The 19,390-nt window shown below is 43.2% G+C and overlaps 1 protein-coding gene across 1 annotated transcript in view; it reads right to left on the bottom strand.

The window, feature by feature from the left end:
- LOC119499358 (receptor-type tyrosine-protein phosphatase N2-like) overlaps positions 1 to 19,390 on the bottom strand; it is a 277,893-nt gene that overhangs the window by 40,912 nt on the left and 217,591 nt on the right. The window contains 2 exon segments of the mRNA XM_037788647.1: positions 6,473 to 6,546; positions 9,857 to 10,004. Coding sequence (XP_037644575.1) covers positions 6,473 to 6,546; positions 9,857 to 10,004 — 222 coding nt within the window.

A 19,390-nucleotide genomic window follows, 5' to 3' on the forward strand; every position in this document is an offset into this window, starting at 1 on the left:
GAACGCCAAGTTCCGGTCAGATGAGCGGAGCACAGCCAATAGGAACACTCTCTCAATGAAATTACCTGTGACTGGTCAATGTCTCCCGTCTCGGGCTAGATTTTCTAAAGCTGAAAACAGAGCCATGAGGAGGAGCAGAAGTCTAGTTATCTCTCAGAACACGTGAATTACAATATGCTGAAAGGTTATTATGGAATTTTTTGCCCAATGATGCCAAAAATATACTGCCTACTGCCACTTTAAGATATAGGAGGTCTGAATGGATAGGACACAGCTGTGAGTTTAAGAGTTGCTTCTGTAATAGGAAGATAGGATTTCTCCTGTCTTTGAAACTTTAGTTAAGATAGGACAAGCAGTTAGGATATTATTCTGGTGTTGAGGTGTCCACATACATTTGGCCATATCGTGCATGTATTAAACATTTTCAGTTTTTTTTTCCATCCGGCCAAGAATACATTTCTGAGAGAAGCATTTAAAAACTGTTTTAACTTCAAAAGCCCATACTGGTCAAAACCCAGTGACATGAGGTCATAATGAGACTAATCAACATTTGACCTGCAAATGACCACAGACAAGACTGAAATTAGAAAAAATGTCCCTTGTCCAACCTGGAGTGTTAAGGCCTAGGAATTAGAGAAATATATCGACCTAGAAGGAATTTGAAAGAAATAACAAAACGTCCCATCTGATTCACAGTGGTAGGGTCGAGGAAATTAAAAGAGAAAGACCAAGAAGGACAGAGAAGGAGAAAACAAGTCGACATTGATAAATCAAGAAAGACAACAAAAGGAGAAAAAAAAGAAAAAGTCTCTCTCCAAAAAAGTTGGAGAGAGACGAAGGTGGAAAAGGAGGAGAAAAAGATGCAGAGACACTATGAGGATGAAAAGATGAGGAAAGACAGACACTTGACACTTTTTTTTATCCCTCTCTGTCTCCTCTTCCATCTCTGTGGACATATGCTTCCTGACATCTCAAGGTGTCTCCAGAATTAAAACCCAGCATTAATGACAAAGGACGACTTTCTTCCTCTCTGTCACACACACTCCTGCCTCCTTAATAAGGGACGGAAGTGGAGGATGTGACAAAAGCAATTATCCCTGTTATTGGATTTTTGTCTTTTCTTCGGAAGGAGTCAGATTTGGTGCGTGTGTGATTACCGTCATGTCCGATCTGCCCGATGACGTTTCACGATGGATCCGACTGTTAGTCTGACACCTCAGTGGGGGTGATGGCACTGGTAAACTGCTAGCTGTCAACTATATCAATTAGCTTTAGCAATTAGGAAATCAAATAACCTCTATTGTTCTCTGTTCTTTTGAGGAGAGACAGAATGTACTTCTTCTCCTAACTGACAGTTTTTTTTTGCTTTTTTATGGTCTCCATTTGTGGTCTAAAATGTATTTGTTAAGACGTTCTCACTCCCAACTCGTCAAATACCGACGCTTCAGGTCAGTGGCTCTACGCTTCAAACTGTGACGCTCTAGCTACATCTAGAGCGTCAGTTCTGGACATGTAAGGCTCAGTCAGAGTCTTTTCAAAATAAACTTTCAACATAGGTTTACTTAACTTTTAGGTTTACATGCGCAACAATAGTATGTTGTTAGATTTATGCAACAAACTACTTGGTTAGTTTTAGGAAAAGATTGTGGTACTTGGAACTTCAAAGGTGGTGTTTTCCTTCTTTGAGTACCTTTAAAAAAATGACTCGTTTTATAGTTGAATTGTTTTACAGTTCAATCCCCAAAGTTAATTTAAATTGAATTTAGCAACATTATCTACCAATGAAGTTTCATTAAGACATCCTAATGAGCTTTTTTTCTGAATTCTGGTGCGGTACTAGTTTGAAGAGAGTGGACACAATATGACTTACAGTCTTTTCCATTTTCTTCACTGACTCTTTTAAATCCTTAATCAAAAAAGTCAATTTAACTGTCAATAAAAACTGTGAAGCTGATTTAAAGTCGATGCTATCAGCACAAGACACGCATCAGAATGAGTGTACGTGTGTGTGTGTGTGTGTGACTGTGCATATGCATGATTGAGTGGTACCTGAGTGATTGACTATGTCTTTGGAAGTGTGTGTGATCACCTGAGTGTGTGAGGAAACTATTGGGTCTGGTTTGGTTTAATTGTGTGTGTGTTAGAGGAGAAAGTGAGTGATTGATTGTGTTTGTGAGTAGGTTTGTGAAACTGACTGATTATGTGTGTATGTGCGACATTGAGCCATAAAAGAGGGCAAACGTGGTTTCTTGACTTCACTTTAATTTTGTATTTTATGACCCATGTTCCCAGGAGTTCTCAGGAAGAATGTTTTTTTTATCCAAGATTTGTATGGTTTTTAGGCTTTTCTTTATTTTGCTTTCGTGGTCAGTCAAGGTTCAACAGGAGCTCGCTTGGTTGAGGGGCATCATCAGAAGGTTCACACCAAAATCTCTTAGGCGATTGGATCAGCAACACCCAAACCTGTACCTGAAAGGACAAATGTGTCTGGACTTGCTGAGCCTTCATTGCATATTGCTTTGGGTTTTTAAACTGGAAAAAAAAAGATTATGGTTTGTCTGAAAATGGTGTCAGATTTTAGGGATAGACCGATACCGATACCAGTATCGGGTCCGATACTGTGCTCATGTACTCATACTGGCAAAACGGCTCCAATAAAACGGGACTGATACCACTTTACAGCAACGCAACGTTAACCTCTCGTCACCATCTTTCGGTTCTTCACGCGCCACCTTCCCGACGGTGCGGGATAGACGGGCCGGTGGTGTGCCCGACCCCACTGGGACGGGATCCCACCTCAGCCGGCGCGCGCCAGCCCTCACTTTCATTGCGCCACGGGGTTTGCTTGTACCCTCTGGATCGCGCGTGCATTAGACTCCTTGGTCCGTGTTTCAAGACAGGTCGGGTAGATGGCCGTCAATGCCACAGACCCCTGGCGCCTTTTACGTGGGCCGCGGCACGACGTGGTTGGGGCGCATAGAGGACAGTCCGCCCTGGTTGACAGTCACACCAAAAGCAGGGAGCCCCGTCACGGTGCGGCGAGGTCCGGGCAGGGAGCACTGTAAAGCTGCAGCCGCGAGCCATTTTCGCCCCGAGCCTTTCCAAGCCGACCTACAGCCGGTCGCGGCGCACCGCCTCGTATGCGGGACTCCCCAGCCTGCCGTGTGTTGCTCACACCCTCCAGCTGGCTGTTAACGAGGGTCTTTTGGCACAGAGAAGTACTCGTATTTGTACAAGTACTTGTACTTGTACTCGGTCTGAAAAAAGTGGTATCGGTGCATCCCTATCAGATTTCATCCAACTACTGTACCTTGCAGATTTGTTTTCTGAGTAAATGTGAAGCAAGAACCGGATCAACGTGATTGCATCCCTTCTCGTCATATTTTGCAGCTTGGGCAGCATTTTGCGTCGTATCTTGACCCAGAAGGTTTGCGTGTGGTTAACATTGTGAAATGGTGGCGGTTAGGATTAAGCAACAAAACTACTTAGGGTTAGAAAAAACATCACGGTTTGGTTTAAAATAAGTATGCTTGTAATGTCATTTCAGCTACGGACGTAAAGTCATGTGACTCATTGACATAGCGTCACGTGACTCCCCTGAGTAAAAGTCCTGCACTTGTTTGACCCAGCCACCAACCTGACACCCTGGGAGTGAGACCAGGCTGACCAGATGGTAGTGTTGCAGAATCAGTCATCATTTTCAATCTAGTCCTGGTTCACCTTCTTCATATTAAAAATGCAGTAGTTCTCATTGCTTGCTTTCTTTTCTGAGGTCCAAGTGAGATGTTGCGTTGGAGGAGCTTATGTGAACCCCTGACAGAGAGCTGAAGTGGTGGAAGTTTTAGTCCTGGCTGATCAAACCATGCCAAGTTCAGAAGGTATAGGGACCAAACTAAAGGACTCCCCCTGATCTTCCATGTTGAGAATGATAACCTAGCCCCATAAAACAAACAATCATCACCTAAAACACCCTCCGTAGCTTGCTGGTTGGCTCAGCCTCAAGCTGCTGGGCTCAATTAAATCTCAGTGGGAGCTTTCTAGAAATATCTAATGAGAAACTGAGCATGTAGCATTTAGGATGGCTTTAATTATGCACTTTGGCTAATTCATGTTACCCTTACTTGAGCTAGCACAGACAACAACATCTGGTTGATTAAATGACAACTGTTCATCCAGTTTTTGAGGTTTTTAGTACACAGCTGTACTGCTTTAAAGGCCTCAGCCAAATGGTAGTGAAGTGGTCCAACCTCTCAGATGATCTTACTTTTTTACATCTGGGTATGTGAGACTTTTTTTGAACTCACGTCTACACTAAACTACAAATCCCAATGTGTAAGGCATGTTGGCAGCACCTGACTGATGTCTGAGGGAGAGAACTGTCTGTCCAGCGACTCACAGGGGATTGCAATCAGTAAGATCAATCAGCAGAATCAGCAGATCACCACCTGTTGGACTGCAGCTTCCATTACTGACATTTTATCATTTTAACCTTACATTTGTCTTAATTATGGATAAAAAAGTCTAGCATTGCATCATTTTCAGGGATGTTCTTCTGCAACCTGTTCTCACTCCCAACTCATCAAATACCATTGTTTGGCCCTCGGCATTGGAAACCGACGCACAGAGGCAACCTTTTAGTAACAGTATGTGATGAACTGGGCTTTCAACCAACTCCAATGTAAACCTACCCGCGGCGTTATTCGACGGTTGGAGCAAGTGACGTAGTATAGGTGAAAGTCCGCTCAGGGTTGGTGGGAGGGGTGGTGGATGAGTAAAACAAACACAAGACTTTCAGCCGACGCTCCATTTCTGGAATCGCGCCACCACGCTACCAGAATGCATTGCACAGCTGCTCACATAGACAATGAATGGGAAGCGTGGAAAGGACGGAGCCTGTGGACACGTACCATAACTTCCTGTGATTCTTGTGTTTATGAATGGATGACAGTAGAACTAACCAGCAGGAATTATTAAATGGTAAATGGACTTGCATTTATATAGCGCTTTTCTAGCCTTCCGACCACTCAAAGCGGTCAGCATTCACCCATTCGCACACACATTCATACACTGATGCCAACTTTGCACCTTAGCAATCAGGATCTAATCTAAATACTCATTCACACACCGATGGCTCAGCAATCGGGAACAGTTTGGGGTTAAGTGTCTTGCTCAAGGACACATCGACATGTGACCCGGAGCAGCCGGAGATCGAACCACCGACCTTCCGATTGGTGGATGACCTACTCTGCCCTCTGAGCCACAGCCGCCCTATTAGCTACATACTTGCTTATAACAAGATAAGAGTAAGATCCCAAACATCTTGTCTTTGCACGTCTTCTTTACGTCAAAGTGTGGGCGAGGGGAAAACTAATTGTCAGCAGAGGAGGTTCCTTAAATAACCTCAGTGTACATTCACATACATTCATCCTTTAGTGTGTGTGTGTGTGTGTGTGTGTGTGTGTGTGTGCGTGTGTGTGTGTGGGAGGAGAGGTGAGAATGTATGCACGATGTTCATGTTAGAGTGTGTGCTTTTTCGTGTCTGTGTGGGTGTCTGCGCTGCATGTTCTATGTCATCTGTAAGTGTGTGTCTATGTATAATATGTGAGTGTGGGTGAGCAGGCATGCTTGTGTGTGTGTGTAAGTGAGTGTGCACATCTCAGTGTCTGTGCAAGCTTGTCTCAAAGTGTGTTTAAGTGTGTGTTTCTTTGTGCAAGCGTGGGTACATGCGTTGCAGCTGTTTTTGCATTTGTGGCATTTGACGAGGCTGCTCCTTTGTTCCTGTATAGTTGTGATTCCTTCTCACTCTCTCGCACGCACGCACGCACGTACACACGCACGAACGCACACACACACTCAGCCACTTCTTGGTGTGATGCCCAGATTTGAAATGCATAGCGTTTCTGTTGCTTTTAATGAAATACCACTGTTTCTGCCTCGGGGAAACGTAAACCTACTATTCCAACACTGGTTTCCAAATTGATACACTCACTTACTGAATTCACATTGCTCTTTCTTCCCCCCTTCTCCTTCCTACGGGCTGTTTTGCTGCTTAAATCTGCACCGCGCCAAGGAAAGGCCTCGACAAGTCGAGCGCACCGCAACAGTAAACACAAACTAGTGTCAGATTAGCATAACCCAAGGTCAAAAACAATCATTTCCCAAGACCCCACAGATCAATTTTGTTTTCCACAAACGAGAAGCGAGCCGAGAGCCGCGCGCATGTCCTTTCCCACGCCTTCCCCGAGCGAACGCTCGCCCGGGGTGTTTGCTGTAAAACAATCATTAATATTCATGGTGCAGAACATACACACACTAGTGCGGGGCTGTCGCTGAAGCTAAGCAAGCGTTGCATCAAAATTTATATTGTACAACGGTAGGCTGCCTTTGTTCCTGCGGAGCCCCATGGGGACTGTGGGAGCCTGGCATAGCGGCGGTGTGAAGCACAGAGTTAGAATGCAGAGGAGGTACTTACGATCGGGCTGGCATTGATGTAATCAGAGTTGCCTTGGCTGTTCTCCACCTTCAAGGTGATTCTGGAGTGATCATCTGGAACACAAATAGAGGATTTCAGGGCATTTTGTCTTTGTAATTCAAGTGCTCAGTGGCCATATTACATGCATTGCAATTAGATATTCTTTGCATATCTGTTGAATATGCAGGATTTTCACTGTAGCCTTGATGTAAATGTCCACAAGCAGCTATGTAAGAATGCTTCCATGACCCAAAGAGTTATGTCAAGGTTGTTTTCAGCTGAAAATGGTTTCATATAAGGAATTAAAAATCAGCAAGTGACTTGTTTGAGAAATCTCCAGAGGTTTTTTGATTTTCCTCAGACAATTGATCAATAAAGATCCCTAACTTAGTCTTAAAGGCACCTCTAACAATTCAACACTAACCCAGGAGTAAATAGATGGCGTGGGAGATAAGGATTAAGTTCTGAAACTATGGATGCAATGGTGGGCCCATCTTTACAAAGTCATGTTGTTTGGGTTAGGTTAGGCAACAACTCCCCGTTAGCGTTCTGAAGTGGTGTTATTGTTGGCGCCGCTGTCACAAAGACAACCAGATCTGATCTAACAGAATATAGTAGCGTAAGGCAGGCTTCTCGTTGCCTTAACTATAAACTTACTTGTTACTTAATTAAACTACTGTAGGGCTGTGGGTAAAGCAAGAGCACGGGGAGAGCTCCGTCTGTGCAACAGGATCCACTTTAATGTCTCAACTCAAGCGTAGGACAATTGAACACCCATAACCAAAAGGTGGCACACATCACTTCTTACTTCATATCACTCCGCCAATCTTAATCATCACTCACCTTACAAGCACGTAAGGTGCACCATATTATATAGTTCCAGATCTAACTTAAGGAGCAGAATACAATATGTATACTGTATAAAATAAATCTAATCTTACAGTAGGCTTCAGTTTCACCACGGCTCAATTCAGAAAGGCCACTGCAAGAAAATGTGTTCTTTGTTTAAATGATCACATGGACAATGAATCATAGATGTTTGTTTTTTTTTGCTCCAGAAACAAATGTAGCTGTTTGTGGCCGGTCCTGGCTTCCTCGTATCTACTGCTTTGTTTTCTGGCTACTAGCGTTAGCAACATGGCTACTGCTAGCAGCCTGGCTACTGTCCAAAGCAAGAAACAACCGTAACTAATTTGAACTAGAAACTCCAATCTCAGCTCTATAATAAAGGAGTAAAACACCCCCGGTGTTTCTGTTATTTATATTTCTCCAGCAGGGCGGCCCTCAGGCCTTCATTTTCCCAGGAGATGGTGAGCCGGTTGCAGACACAATTGCACGGTGAAAGCAAGGCTTATAGGGAACAAATCTAAAAAACAACGTGTCTATTGCCACTTTAACTGACAGGATTTCATTTAAAGTCTTAAGGAGATCCAAACGCTTTAAAAAAATACCAAATTTGTCAAGCTGAAGATTTGGAGAAATGTGTATAGAATGATGCACAAAACATCTTTCACTCAGTTTAAACATCAGTTAGGTTGAAAGAAGAGTTGGAACAAGGTGAAATACAATATATAATGTATACGTGTGATGATGTCAGACGACGGGAGGAAAGTGCTTTTCTATATTTAAAGACATTTTGGGTAAATTGAAGCAAAAATTCAAGAGTCTGGGAGTTTAATTGAATGTGTAGCTGTTCACTGTTCGCAGTATGCAGTGAGTGTATTTTGGAAATGGATTTTAGCTTCGGGACGATCTGCCCTCCATCCTCCCTGGTCCACGGAAATTTTTAGGAGTGGCAAATTTTCCTATTTTGTACCTTTTTTCACTTACGGGCAGAACTCTCAAGTCTGCAGTGATAGTGGCAAAACAGTTCTGAACTCTTTTTTTTTTTTCATGGAGAAGCCAGTGGTGCTTCAAATAGGAAGCACAATTTATTCCTGACAAACTGCTTTCCCTGCTGACAACCTGGATTTCATTAAGCCCGGGCGGTGGAGAGAATGGGACAGCACTTTTTTTTCGATGGGCTATTTCCACAGAAGCTTAGAAATTTTAATCATTGATGAGGTCGGTGCAGGAGAGCTTTAATAGAAAACTAATTTACAACCCTTCTGCTCACTGCATCTGCTCCTGGTTTCTGATAATAGAGGCTGGGCTCAGACTATACGGGGAGTGTTGTGAGAGTAATGCTACAGTACCATGTTTGGAACGCTGACATCAGGAGGTGTATTTTGGTTCCACTTAGAAATTAAGGGTTGTCTGCCCTCCGTGAATAAAAAGGAGATAATGCTGTCTTTCCTTTACGTGTCTCTTTTCCTGCTACATGTGGGGCTCTTTAGTGTTAAACGTGCCAACAGCAAATACCTCCACGATACCAAAAAATTTAGAAGTAAATTACAGGTTGACGGTTAAATAAAATCTCCCGTACATTATACTGACAATAACACTGATATGGTACCAGGAATCTCATTAACGGCACATTGATTTACAGCCCCGCTCACTGAAGAACACATGGTCTGAGTTTTTGCAAATATGAAAACCTATGGCAACAACTGAAATGTAGATCATGTGGCCCCTAAGGAGCAGAATCAGTGTTGTTGCAACTTCCTCTTGATTGCGGATTTTGCAGTGTTGACAGTATGACCACTCGAAGGCTGGAAATAGGGGGTCTTTAGGGGAGACAGCAGTTCAACAGTAAATGTCACATGACGTGGTGTACATCGTCTGAAAGCTGGGAACCTGAAGATTCATTTGAGGTGCAGCTCAGCGCTGTGTGTCAAGTTATTTTAGTCCTAAATAAAAATAATTGATTCATTATTTAATTTAAATAAATGGTGAAAATGTATAAGGGCTTAAAACGTTAGATAAAGGTATATGATGGTCATCCCCATGCTCTATTATGTCTCATAAGTTGTTGCAGTAATTTTGGGTTGTTACCATTTGTTACACAGATTTGGTGCTAAATTTAACCTTTTTTTTTTTATCCCTCGAGATTAAAATGTTCAAAAAATCCCTCTAAAGTACAACATTAGGACACCAAGACCTTGAGGAACACCATGGAAAAAAGCATGATGTGATTTGGTATCAAAAACTTTTGACATTTGGAGATTTCTGTAAGAATAACATTTTTAGGCGATTGGATGGCAAGCACTTCCTGTTTTGGAAACTGCTCAGAAACCCCCTTATTGGTTATATACCCAGGAAAGCCACACATTTACAACTTCTGTGGCCATTTTCATGATCGGAAATCCGCCCAAAGCATGTTGTTTCAGGTCTAAAACAGCAGTCAGAGGATGTGGCAATGAAAATCCGCCCCTAAAATCAACACCTCATGCAAGCAGCAGTCGTATTAATGGTGGATATTGAAGCAGTAGCTCATTTGCTTACATGCCACGACAGCAGCGGAGCGGTTCTTCTTGGCGTTGCCATCCTTCATGCCAACGGTGCAGGCGTTGGGTTCTGCCTGATAGGCACGCAGCGCCTCCCACTCCTTCTCCAGGCGGTCCTTGTTCTTCATGTGATCCTCCATGTAGGACTGAAGGAGGAGAGAGAAGAAGAGAAGAGAGGAGGTGAGGAAATCAGCTGGAGTTACAGCAAAGGGTTGTACATATAGAATCCTACACCGGTTTCATTACCAACATATATTGGTATAAGCGCTGTCAATCCATCAAAATAACACAGAAACCCCCACAGGTACTGCATTTGATTACCCAAAACTGCATGTGATTATCATAAAGTGGGCATGTCTGTAAAGGGGAGACTCGTGGGTACCCATAGAACCCATTCACATTCACTGATCTGGAGGTCAGAGGTCAAGGGACCCCTTTGAAAATGGCCATGCCAGTTTTTCCTCGTCAAAATGTAGCTTAAGTTTGGAGCGTTATTTAACCTCCTTTGTGACAGGCTAGTATGACATGGTTGGTACCAATGGGTTCATTATTATTTAATAGTTAATGCATTAAATAAATTAGTGTTATTAACGCGTTATTAACTTTGACAGCCCCTAATCAGTATATGTTCATTATTGGGGTTCCTTTTATTTGGATTCATCTTTCTATTCATCTAAAAGCTGTCTTTATCTTCCTGAAGCACCAGATGGACAGGCTTTACCCCTTAAGGAAGAGGCTTTCAATTGGTTTGTCAATCACTAAATTCCACATACTAGCCTGTGATTTTGACTTCAAGATAACAAGCTTTCCTAAACTGTATGACAGGCTGTTTGTCTGAATCTCAGAGCAGCACCAGATGGACGGTCAGGTTATTTTGTCAGTCAAAGAAAAATAAATTCATACTAGTGCTCTTTCCTGTGACTGCCAAACAACTTCTCACTCACTGTCTTGACCTATGTGGTAAATCCCAGCCATCTGGTGCTCCACGTAAAAAGAAGACAAATATAAACCTGTTTAAAACACCAGAAGGACGGAGTTTACAGCATCACTTGACTTTACAAGAAATTCAAGATATTATATGGTGATCCTTAAAAATTCTGGCACTCGTTAGAGACTCTATCAGAATTATGAACCTCTGGTCTTTGTAAACTTTATCACACTCTTTGGATCATCCTGTGTGGCGACTCTCCTCCCTCTGCTTCTCCGTGAAGAATCGTTTAGAAATACTATTAAACTGTGTTTGAGTGCTTTCCTCATTTCATTATTTGCACTGAAGCCATCTTAATCAGAGTGTGTATCAGTCTAATCTATTAAAGCTTGGTTTAAATGTTTCAGCCTGACCAATACCTACCATACAATATTCATAATTAAGGAAGACAATGTGACTTGGCTTGGCACATAACACCATGCTTGTTGTCCGCACTGGTTATCTGATGGTGGCCAGTGTAACTTTGTTTTTTAGCACAGCCTTGAAAATCAGCGGCCCGTGCGCACAAAATATGGATGGTAGGACCGTTTTGTAATGGATGAGGGACCGAAATGAGCTGGTGTGGTTCTTTAAATGGCTTCGGCGATGATTTATGATGGCAGTTACAAATGGGGCTGATGTTAATCAGAATTAGCTTCCCAAAAAAAGGCCTAATGGCTTTCTGCTAAAATGAGAGGATTTGTTAAAAATGGAAGGCAACGCGCGGCCAGACGTCCGGCCGCTGGAAGATAACGGGAAAGTGTCCTGATCAAATGCAGATATGTGATTTTATCACACGTGTGTGCTTGTACACTCAACAAACTCTACAAACACGTAGCAGGTCAGGTTTGTTGTGCGTTAACGAGCTTAACAGGCTCAGCGGGATTCACCTCTTCACAGCTACATTATGTATAGCTGAAAACACACACACGCACGCACGCACGCACGCACGCACGCACGCACGCACGCACGCACGCACACACACACACACACACACACACACACACACACACACACAGCGTGTAACACCAGCCTTTCCTTGTTGTAGTATCAGCTCTCTATTATATTTTCTTCAGAGCTGCTAAAAGCAGCAATGATGTAACAGGAAGCCGCAAGCTGCGACCCTCCACCTGCACACAGACGCTTATCAACAGCAGGAGGTCTGGATCCTTCAAAAGACACACACACACACACACACACACACACACAAAGAAAATGTACAAACACACATCTAAAGCACGATCCACACACAAAGGTTTCTATAAAGGTCACATACACAAAAACAGAGTCCGCCCACGTACGCTCACACATATACACTGCAAACACGCACACAAAAAGCAAACACACTTGCTCACACAACTCTATATAAGTCGCACAAAATACAGACAGAGAAACACGACAAGCACACACTTATATACAGATATGCGGCTACGATAAGCGCACACAAAACCCAGCCATTCAAAGTGCAGACACCTACACACACACACATATGTACAAACAACGTGCATACATAATCACACAAACACATGACCTACAAACATTCAGATTCAAAGATGCATAGAGAAGACACACACTGTCCTACATCAGATGGCCCCCCCCTCCCCACTCTCCACCCCCTGCCCTCTCTCTCCCTCTCTAATGCCACAGTAATAGGGTTTTGTGGCTGTGTAAAGGGATTACTGCAATCCAATCAGGAGGTGCTGAGATCACCATGTGCCGACCAAACACTGAATAATCCCCTTACTGCGGGGGGGCTTACAGCTGCCAAAGGTGCTCAATAAAAAAAAAAAACCCTATGCAATAAGACTCTGCCCGAGCCGCCATTGTGGCTCTGACGCACCGTCCCTGAGCACCTGTAGGAAACAGCAGTGTGAAAGCCAAGGCCGCATGGGAGGTGATGTAATGCAGCGGCCATTTTGGTTGGACAGCAACTAAAGGGGGAAGAGGGGACACTCAGCAGGGAGGGGAGTCTGGTGGTGGAAAGCAGAAATATCAAGTGTTGTTTAAGTACCTCTACATGTCAGAGGGAAATACTCTACTTTTTACTTCAGTAAATTTATTATACAGCTAAAGTAAGTAAGTTAGGGATGCACCGATGCCACTTTTTTCAGACCGAGTACAAGTTCTTACATTTGGGTACTCGCCGATACCGAGTACCGATACGAGTACTTCTCTGTGCCAAAAGACCCTCGTTAACAGCCAGCTGGAGGGTGTGAGCGACACACGGCAGGCTGGGGAGTCCCGCATATGAGGCGATGCGCCGCGACCGGCTCTAGGTCGGCTTGGAAAGTCTCGGGGCGAAGCTTTACAGTGCTCCACGCCCGGACCTCGCCGCACCGTGACGGGGCTACCTGCTCCTGGTGCGACTGTCGACCGGAGCGGACTGTCCTCAGTGCGCCCCAACCGCGTTGTGCCGTGGCCCATGTAAAAGGCGCCAGAGGTCTGCGGCAATGTCAGCAACCCACCCGACCCGTCTTGAAACACGGACCAAGGAGTCTAACGTACGCCCGAGTCAGAGGGTGCAAGCAAAACCCTGTGGCGCAATGAAAGAGAGGGCTGGCGTCCGCCGGCTGAGGTGGGATCGCGGGCCAGCGGGGTCGGCCGCACCACCGGCCCGTCTCGCCCGCACCGTCGGGGAGGTGGAGCGTGATGACCCAAAAGATGGTGACGAGAGGTTAACTGCTGTAAAGTGGTATCAGTGCCATTGTATCGCAGCCGTTTTGCGAGTACGAGTACTAGTACATACTGGTATCGATATCAGTGCATCCCTAAAGTAAGTGTGTACAGATGTCACTCCTTTCACTTGACGCGACTGCCGCAGCAGTAAAGGTGCCCTGCGCTGGCGGGAAATGGAGGTTGGACTTATATTTCATCAGCTGATTCCAGCACCTGCTGCACCACCAACCACCAGGTGGCACATGTGAGCAGTCCTGACTGAACAGTACAGTGAGTGAACCCAGCTACTGCGTCAAAGCCGATCCCTGCACTTCAGCTCCTCATACAGTGCACTAACTATTTCAATGTAGCAGAATGGAACTTCATGTGGAGGCAACCTTTTTCTCCTAAAATGACTTTCCCATGCAACTATTTTAAATAATGGATTTTATCTCCACTGAGTGGAACGGAGAGATTTCCAAACGTTTGAACACATTATACAACGTATTCTCATGCAACGCTTCGTATGATATCTTGCGAAAAGTTATTCCTCATTTTTCGTGTGTTTTCCTGCAGCGTCAATTTCAGCTCCAGTCTTTTTAAAATATACTTCCCAGGAAACAACTTAGTTAGGATTAAGCAACAACATCACTTAGTCAGGATTAGGAAAAGATCGACTTGCTTAGGTTTAGGCAAGAAAACAACTAAGTTAGGGTTAGAAAAAGATTGTGGTTAAGTTACGCTAAACCGGAAGTGGTGTAGTATGGAATTTCCATGACAAAAACTCCTTAGTTACGTTGTGGTTTAGTCGTGGTTTGGGTTAAAATAACACTGGAATAGCCGTAACTTAAGTACATAAGTCACGTGACAAATAAATTAACGTTGACTTCTGGTTTCACATGAGACACGCATGCCGGTCTCCTGGGCAGAAGTGCAGTGTTTTTTGACCCACTCATCCATCCCGACCATCACCCTACACTACTACTACGTTGATTACATATAAATTGATTTTGTGGGATATATACGAATTACAGTGCATTACTTATCGTAGGTATAGCTACGAACGGACTGCAGTATAACATGAAAAGTATATCGCTAACAAGATATTTTCACGTCATTACGACATACAAACGTATCACGTTAGGCCTATTCTATTAAGATTAAATACATTATTCTAATATAATCCATTATTATATAGTAAAGTACCCAACAGCTCTTCATTGATCAGCTTCAACATGACAATGCTGATTTTTTGTTAATGCGTCAGTAATAATAATTCAGTGATAACTTTTATGATGAAATTACTTTGAAAACTCTTCTTAGGGAATGTGTCACTTTAACATACATAAGACAGGGGGATAAAAATCTAATTGAAATCTTTGGTGTTTGGAGTACATTAGCTTTTGATGGCCAATACTATTGAATTTAAATTTAAGCTTCCAATTGCCAACATTTTGTCATGGTATTTAATATATTAACATGTGAAACATTTCAAGCCTAAAATCCATAAAAGTATCCAGTGTTTCCCAAAGAAATTCATTCCTGTAATACTACATTTGTGCTATTTTTTTTTTTTCGATCAAAAGCATCAGCATCACTTGCATTTGCACTGCATCAATTCCGGCTTTCCATTTTATGAATTCTACAACAAATCAATCATTAATCAATCATCATCAATCAATCCGCACCCATCCATCCATCATATCACAGGCTGCTGTCTTATTTTTAGTTACAGATGACATCATCCTGGTACATGAGTGTATCTCAGCTCACCACATTACAGTGATTTAACATCCATTTCCTGAAGCCCGCTCCTCCTTTAGCCATCGCCCTGTGTGACCTCTCAACTCTACGGATCACACCGCAGCCGGCCCGCTGGTGAGCTACGAAAACCACAACCACAACACATTCCCAGCTCAGTTAATCTGGATGGAGGCCCTCGCTGCAGTATAATCTATAACACTTACTTGGCCAGCAACAAAAGACAAGATAATGTGCTTTATATATAGAGTCGACTAATCCTCTTAAGACACAAGCATAGAGGATGTTGGGGGAGGAGGAGGAGGAGGTGGTGGTGGTGTGGGCGGGCGGGGGGGGGGGTGCTCGGTCCCAGTCACATGGGACCAAGTAATACATTAACTTAGATAAGATGGTGAAAGCTGTTTCTCCTCATATTAAAATCAGTGGGTGGATGATGACATGGAATTTGCTCGGGGTTTACGAGAGGCAATTAATTTTTTGGGAGGGTTGGTGGGCGAGGTGGGGCGCCGCAGCTCATCAGCCATCACGTTATTCCTTTCTGCGACGCCCGTGATTTGTATTAATCGTTCAACAGTTGCCTCACTCCAGTGCGTGGCAGGGCGTTAGATGAAATATTTGCTTTTCCATGGCGGCGCTGCGCTCATCTTGCTTCGTGATGGATTTGGTCTCTCGCTGTGACGGCATAAAAAAAAAAAATCCCCTCAGCTCTGAGTTTCCTCCCCAAACAAGACGACTGGGTCCCGGTTTCGTTGCCATGGAACTATGCTCGGTCTCTAGTTGACATCATGATGTGAATCTGAAATGAGCTCTTTTGCAAGTGTGAATATTTTTTTGTAAAACCAAGAGCTAGAACTGCAAGAAAAAAAGCTATGAGCAGTGACAAATACGCATTGTTTAAAATTATGGAAAGAGAAATGACAGACAGAGAGGAAGGAGAGGAGGTAGGAGGAGGAGGAGGAGGAAAAGTTCATAGAAAAATAGGACACAATTTTGTATTGCTCATGAAAGAGCAATACAAAGAAACATAAAGAGTTGAAAGGTAGAAAAAGGGGGATGAGTAAACATTGAAGGGAAGAAAGAAAATTACGCAATTAAGGAACAGAAAGGACGTAGTAGAAGATGATGAGCAAACAGGAAACAGCAGAAAATGACAAAAGAAAACATTAAATCAGCGACGAGATGCAGGAAAACGAATGAATGAAAGATGGAGGATGGATGAAAAGAGGATAGTGTCGGCAAATCCATAAAACCTTTACTAAAGAGGATGTTTGGTGGGCGGTAAAAGACATTAAATTGCAATTTCCCAGATTGTCACTGTTATGGGAAAACCTCATAACTCACATTTCTTTCTTTCTTTCCATCTTTTAACTTCAGCTGACGGTTTACATGCCCTTCTGTGGGCTGACAAAACAATGTGACCTTCTGAAAGGCTCCCAAAACCCAGCGGACATGCATAGTAATCCTGAAGAAGCTGACATTTTGGAGATACATGGTTTCCACATGACAATGGCATTATGTAACTCTCCCTCTGCTGTCTATTGTGGGAGGACAAAGACGGTCTGGACCAATCAGAGCTGCAGTTTGCTTGGCTGTGTGTGTGTGGAGCTGTCCGTGGTGCTGAAACACACTTCCAGCTCCGTGTGTGTGCGTTACTGAGTCACAGCTCTCGTTCCACACTTTCACTTTCCTTCATTGCTACAATTCAAAAAGAAAGAATGAAAGCTCACAGCTCCATCACATTAATTAAGAGTCACACATTATCACTTTCTGTGTGAATGAGCATCCTGTGACTGACAAACGTCCTCACTGCTCATTCCTGTTTATGTCCTCGATGGAATAAAAACGCACAGTTAAACACGCCGTCAACAGGCACCTAATGTGCATTTGGACAGGTTTCATAGGTATAAAACATTGGAGTTGTTGTTTTAGGGTAGACCAGGGCTTTGCAACCTGCGGCTCCGGAGCCACATGCGGCTCTTTAGCCCCTCTCCAGTGGCTCCCTGTGGATTTAAAAAAATAAATTAATGGAAATGAATAACGATTATTTTTTAACATTTTTATTTATCATTCTTGTAGGTCTACGGTGATTCCTACATTCTCCAGTTGCAAAAATCTGTAGCCTATACACCGAATAATTTTGTTTTAAATTATTTAAGTCAACCAAAACGCGCGTCATCTACAGCCTGGTGCCTTATCCTCTAATTTTGCCCAACCTCAGTAGCTCAATAGGCTAGCTATGGATTCTAAATCCCCCCAAAAAAGAAAAGTCTCAGAGGAAAATAGAGAATTTAATAGTGCGTGGACGGATTCGCCAACAAAAAAAGTAATTGAAAGACATTTCCAGAACAAGCACACTGGATTTGCTGAAAAGCCAGCAGCAGCAGCTTCCAGCCAAGTGTCCTGAGATGTTTCTTCAATGTCCTGCCTCTCATTTGCACTTATAGGCCCTCACTGCATTAGACTTAATAGGCTGTGTTACCTTCATCACAATGCTCAAATGTTTTACGGCACCAGACAGATTTTTTTTAATTTTATTTGGCCTAAAATGTCTCTTTTGATAGTAAAGGTTGCTGATCCCTGGGGTAGACTATGTTTATGATCCAGTTAGTAGAGGTCCAGTGTGTAGGATCTGGTGGTATCTAGCGGTGAGGTGAGGAGATTGCAACCAACTGAAGCCTTTCCCGTGTGCCGAGCGTGTTGGAGAGCTACGATGGCCGACACGAAAACGCAACTGTCCCTCTCGTGAGCTTTGATTTGTCCATTCTGGGCTACTGTAGAAACATGGTGGAGCAACATGGAGGATTCCATGGAGAGGGGGCATTTTCCCTATGTAGATATAAACGGCTCATTCTAAGGCAACGAAAACACAATTCTTCTTCTCAGGTTATTATAACCTAAAGAAAACATAGCTAATAATATTATATTCCATTTCTACCAATAGATCCCCCTAAATGTTACAAACTGGTCCTTTAAATGAAAACTGTGATAGACTCCTACCTCTCATTAGCCTCTCTGCTGAGTCACTGGATGTAGCAGAACAAGACCATAGCAGACATTTTCTTCATGTACAATTGGATCACATTATCCTGTAATGATTTGGCCTTTTAATGCAGCTACAGTTGGACGTGAATTTCCCCCTTTCTCATATTGATCGTAATCACCGACATAGCAAATCAAACATTGCTCCGAGGCTCTAAAGGCTTCTCACTTTCCGTGTCTCCCTCCCTTCCTCTCCCTACATACAGTATACACTTACATCTATCTCAATCTAAATCCATACTGCAGATCTTTACACAACACTGAAACTGGGGTCAAATTCAGCACATCACATCCAGACTTGGATTGGTTCAACAAGTCTTCACACCAGAACAACAGAATAGGTTGTCAGTGCCTTCAGGAACTGTTTCATTTGAACCATTGCCATGCAGGATCTTTCCCTAACCATAACCATACCGTTTTACAATGTGCAGATGTTGTAGAGAGTGATCATCTTAGACATACTGGCATTTAACTATAAAAGACAGGGTTTGGAAGAGTCGTCCAATATCAATGTAGCAACATGGAACCTGCAGTGCTCAACTTCTGTCAAAGTCAGGAACCTATACCCAAGAGGCATTGCAGAACCATAACAACGTCCTTTGAGGAAGGAGTCATTATTTGCGGATTGTTAAAAGCATTTAAACTAGGGCTGTCAAAGTTAACGCGTAATCGCAAATTTGTGTTAACGTTAATTTCTTTAAGGCATTAATTCAACTTGCGATGTTTAGGTTGTAGCGGGCTAGGTTTTAAGCTAGAATGAAGATACTGGCATCATATGAAACTAAAAAACCTAAGGAATCCACTGGCATCATGTCATGTCATACTTGCAACGAAGGAGGCTAAATAACGCTCCAAAGTTACTACTTCAAAGTTTTGGTGAGGAACTGACAGTTGTTGTTGCCTGTTGGGCTGCAGTTTGCCATGTTATGATTTGGGCATATTTCTTATGCTAAATGCAGTACCTGTGAGGGTTTCTGGACAATATTTGTCATTGTTTCGTGTTGTTAATTGATGCATACATATGCATAAAGGCACTGATAAGAATATTAAATACCTGACAAATCTCCATTTAATGTACATTTTGAAAAATGTGCAATTAATTTGAGATTA

Source organism: Sebastes umbrosus, chromosome 12 (genome assembly GCF_015220745.1).
Source record: "Sebastes umbrosus isolate fSebUmb1 chromosome 12, fSebUmb1.pri, whole genome shotgun sequence".
Taxonomy (NCBI): Eukaryota; Metazoa; Chordata; class Actinopteri; order Perciformes; family Sebastidae; genus Sebastes; species Sebastes umbrosus.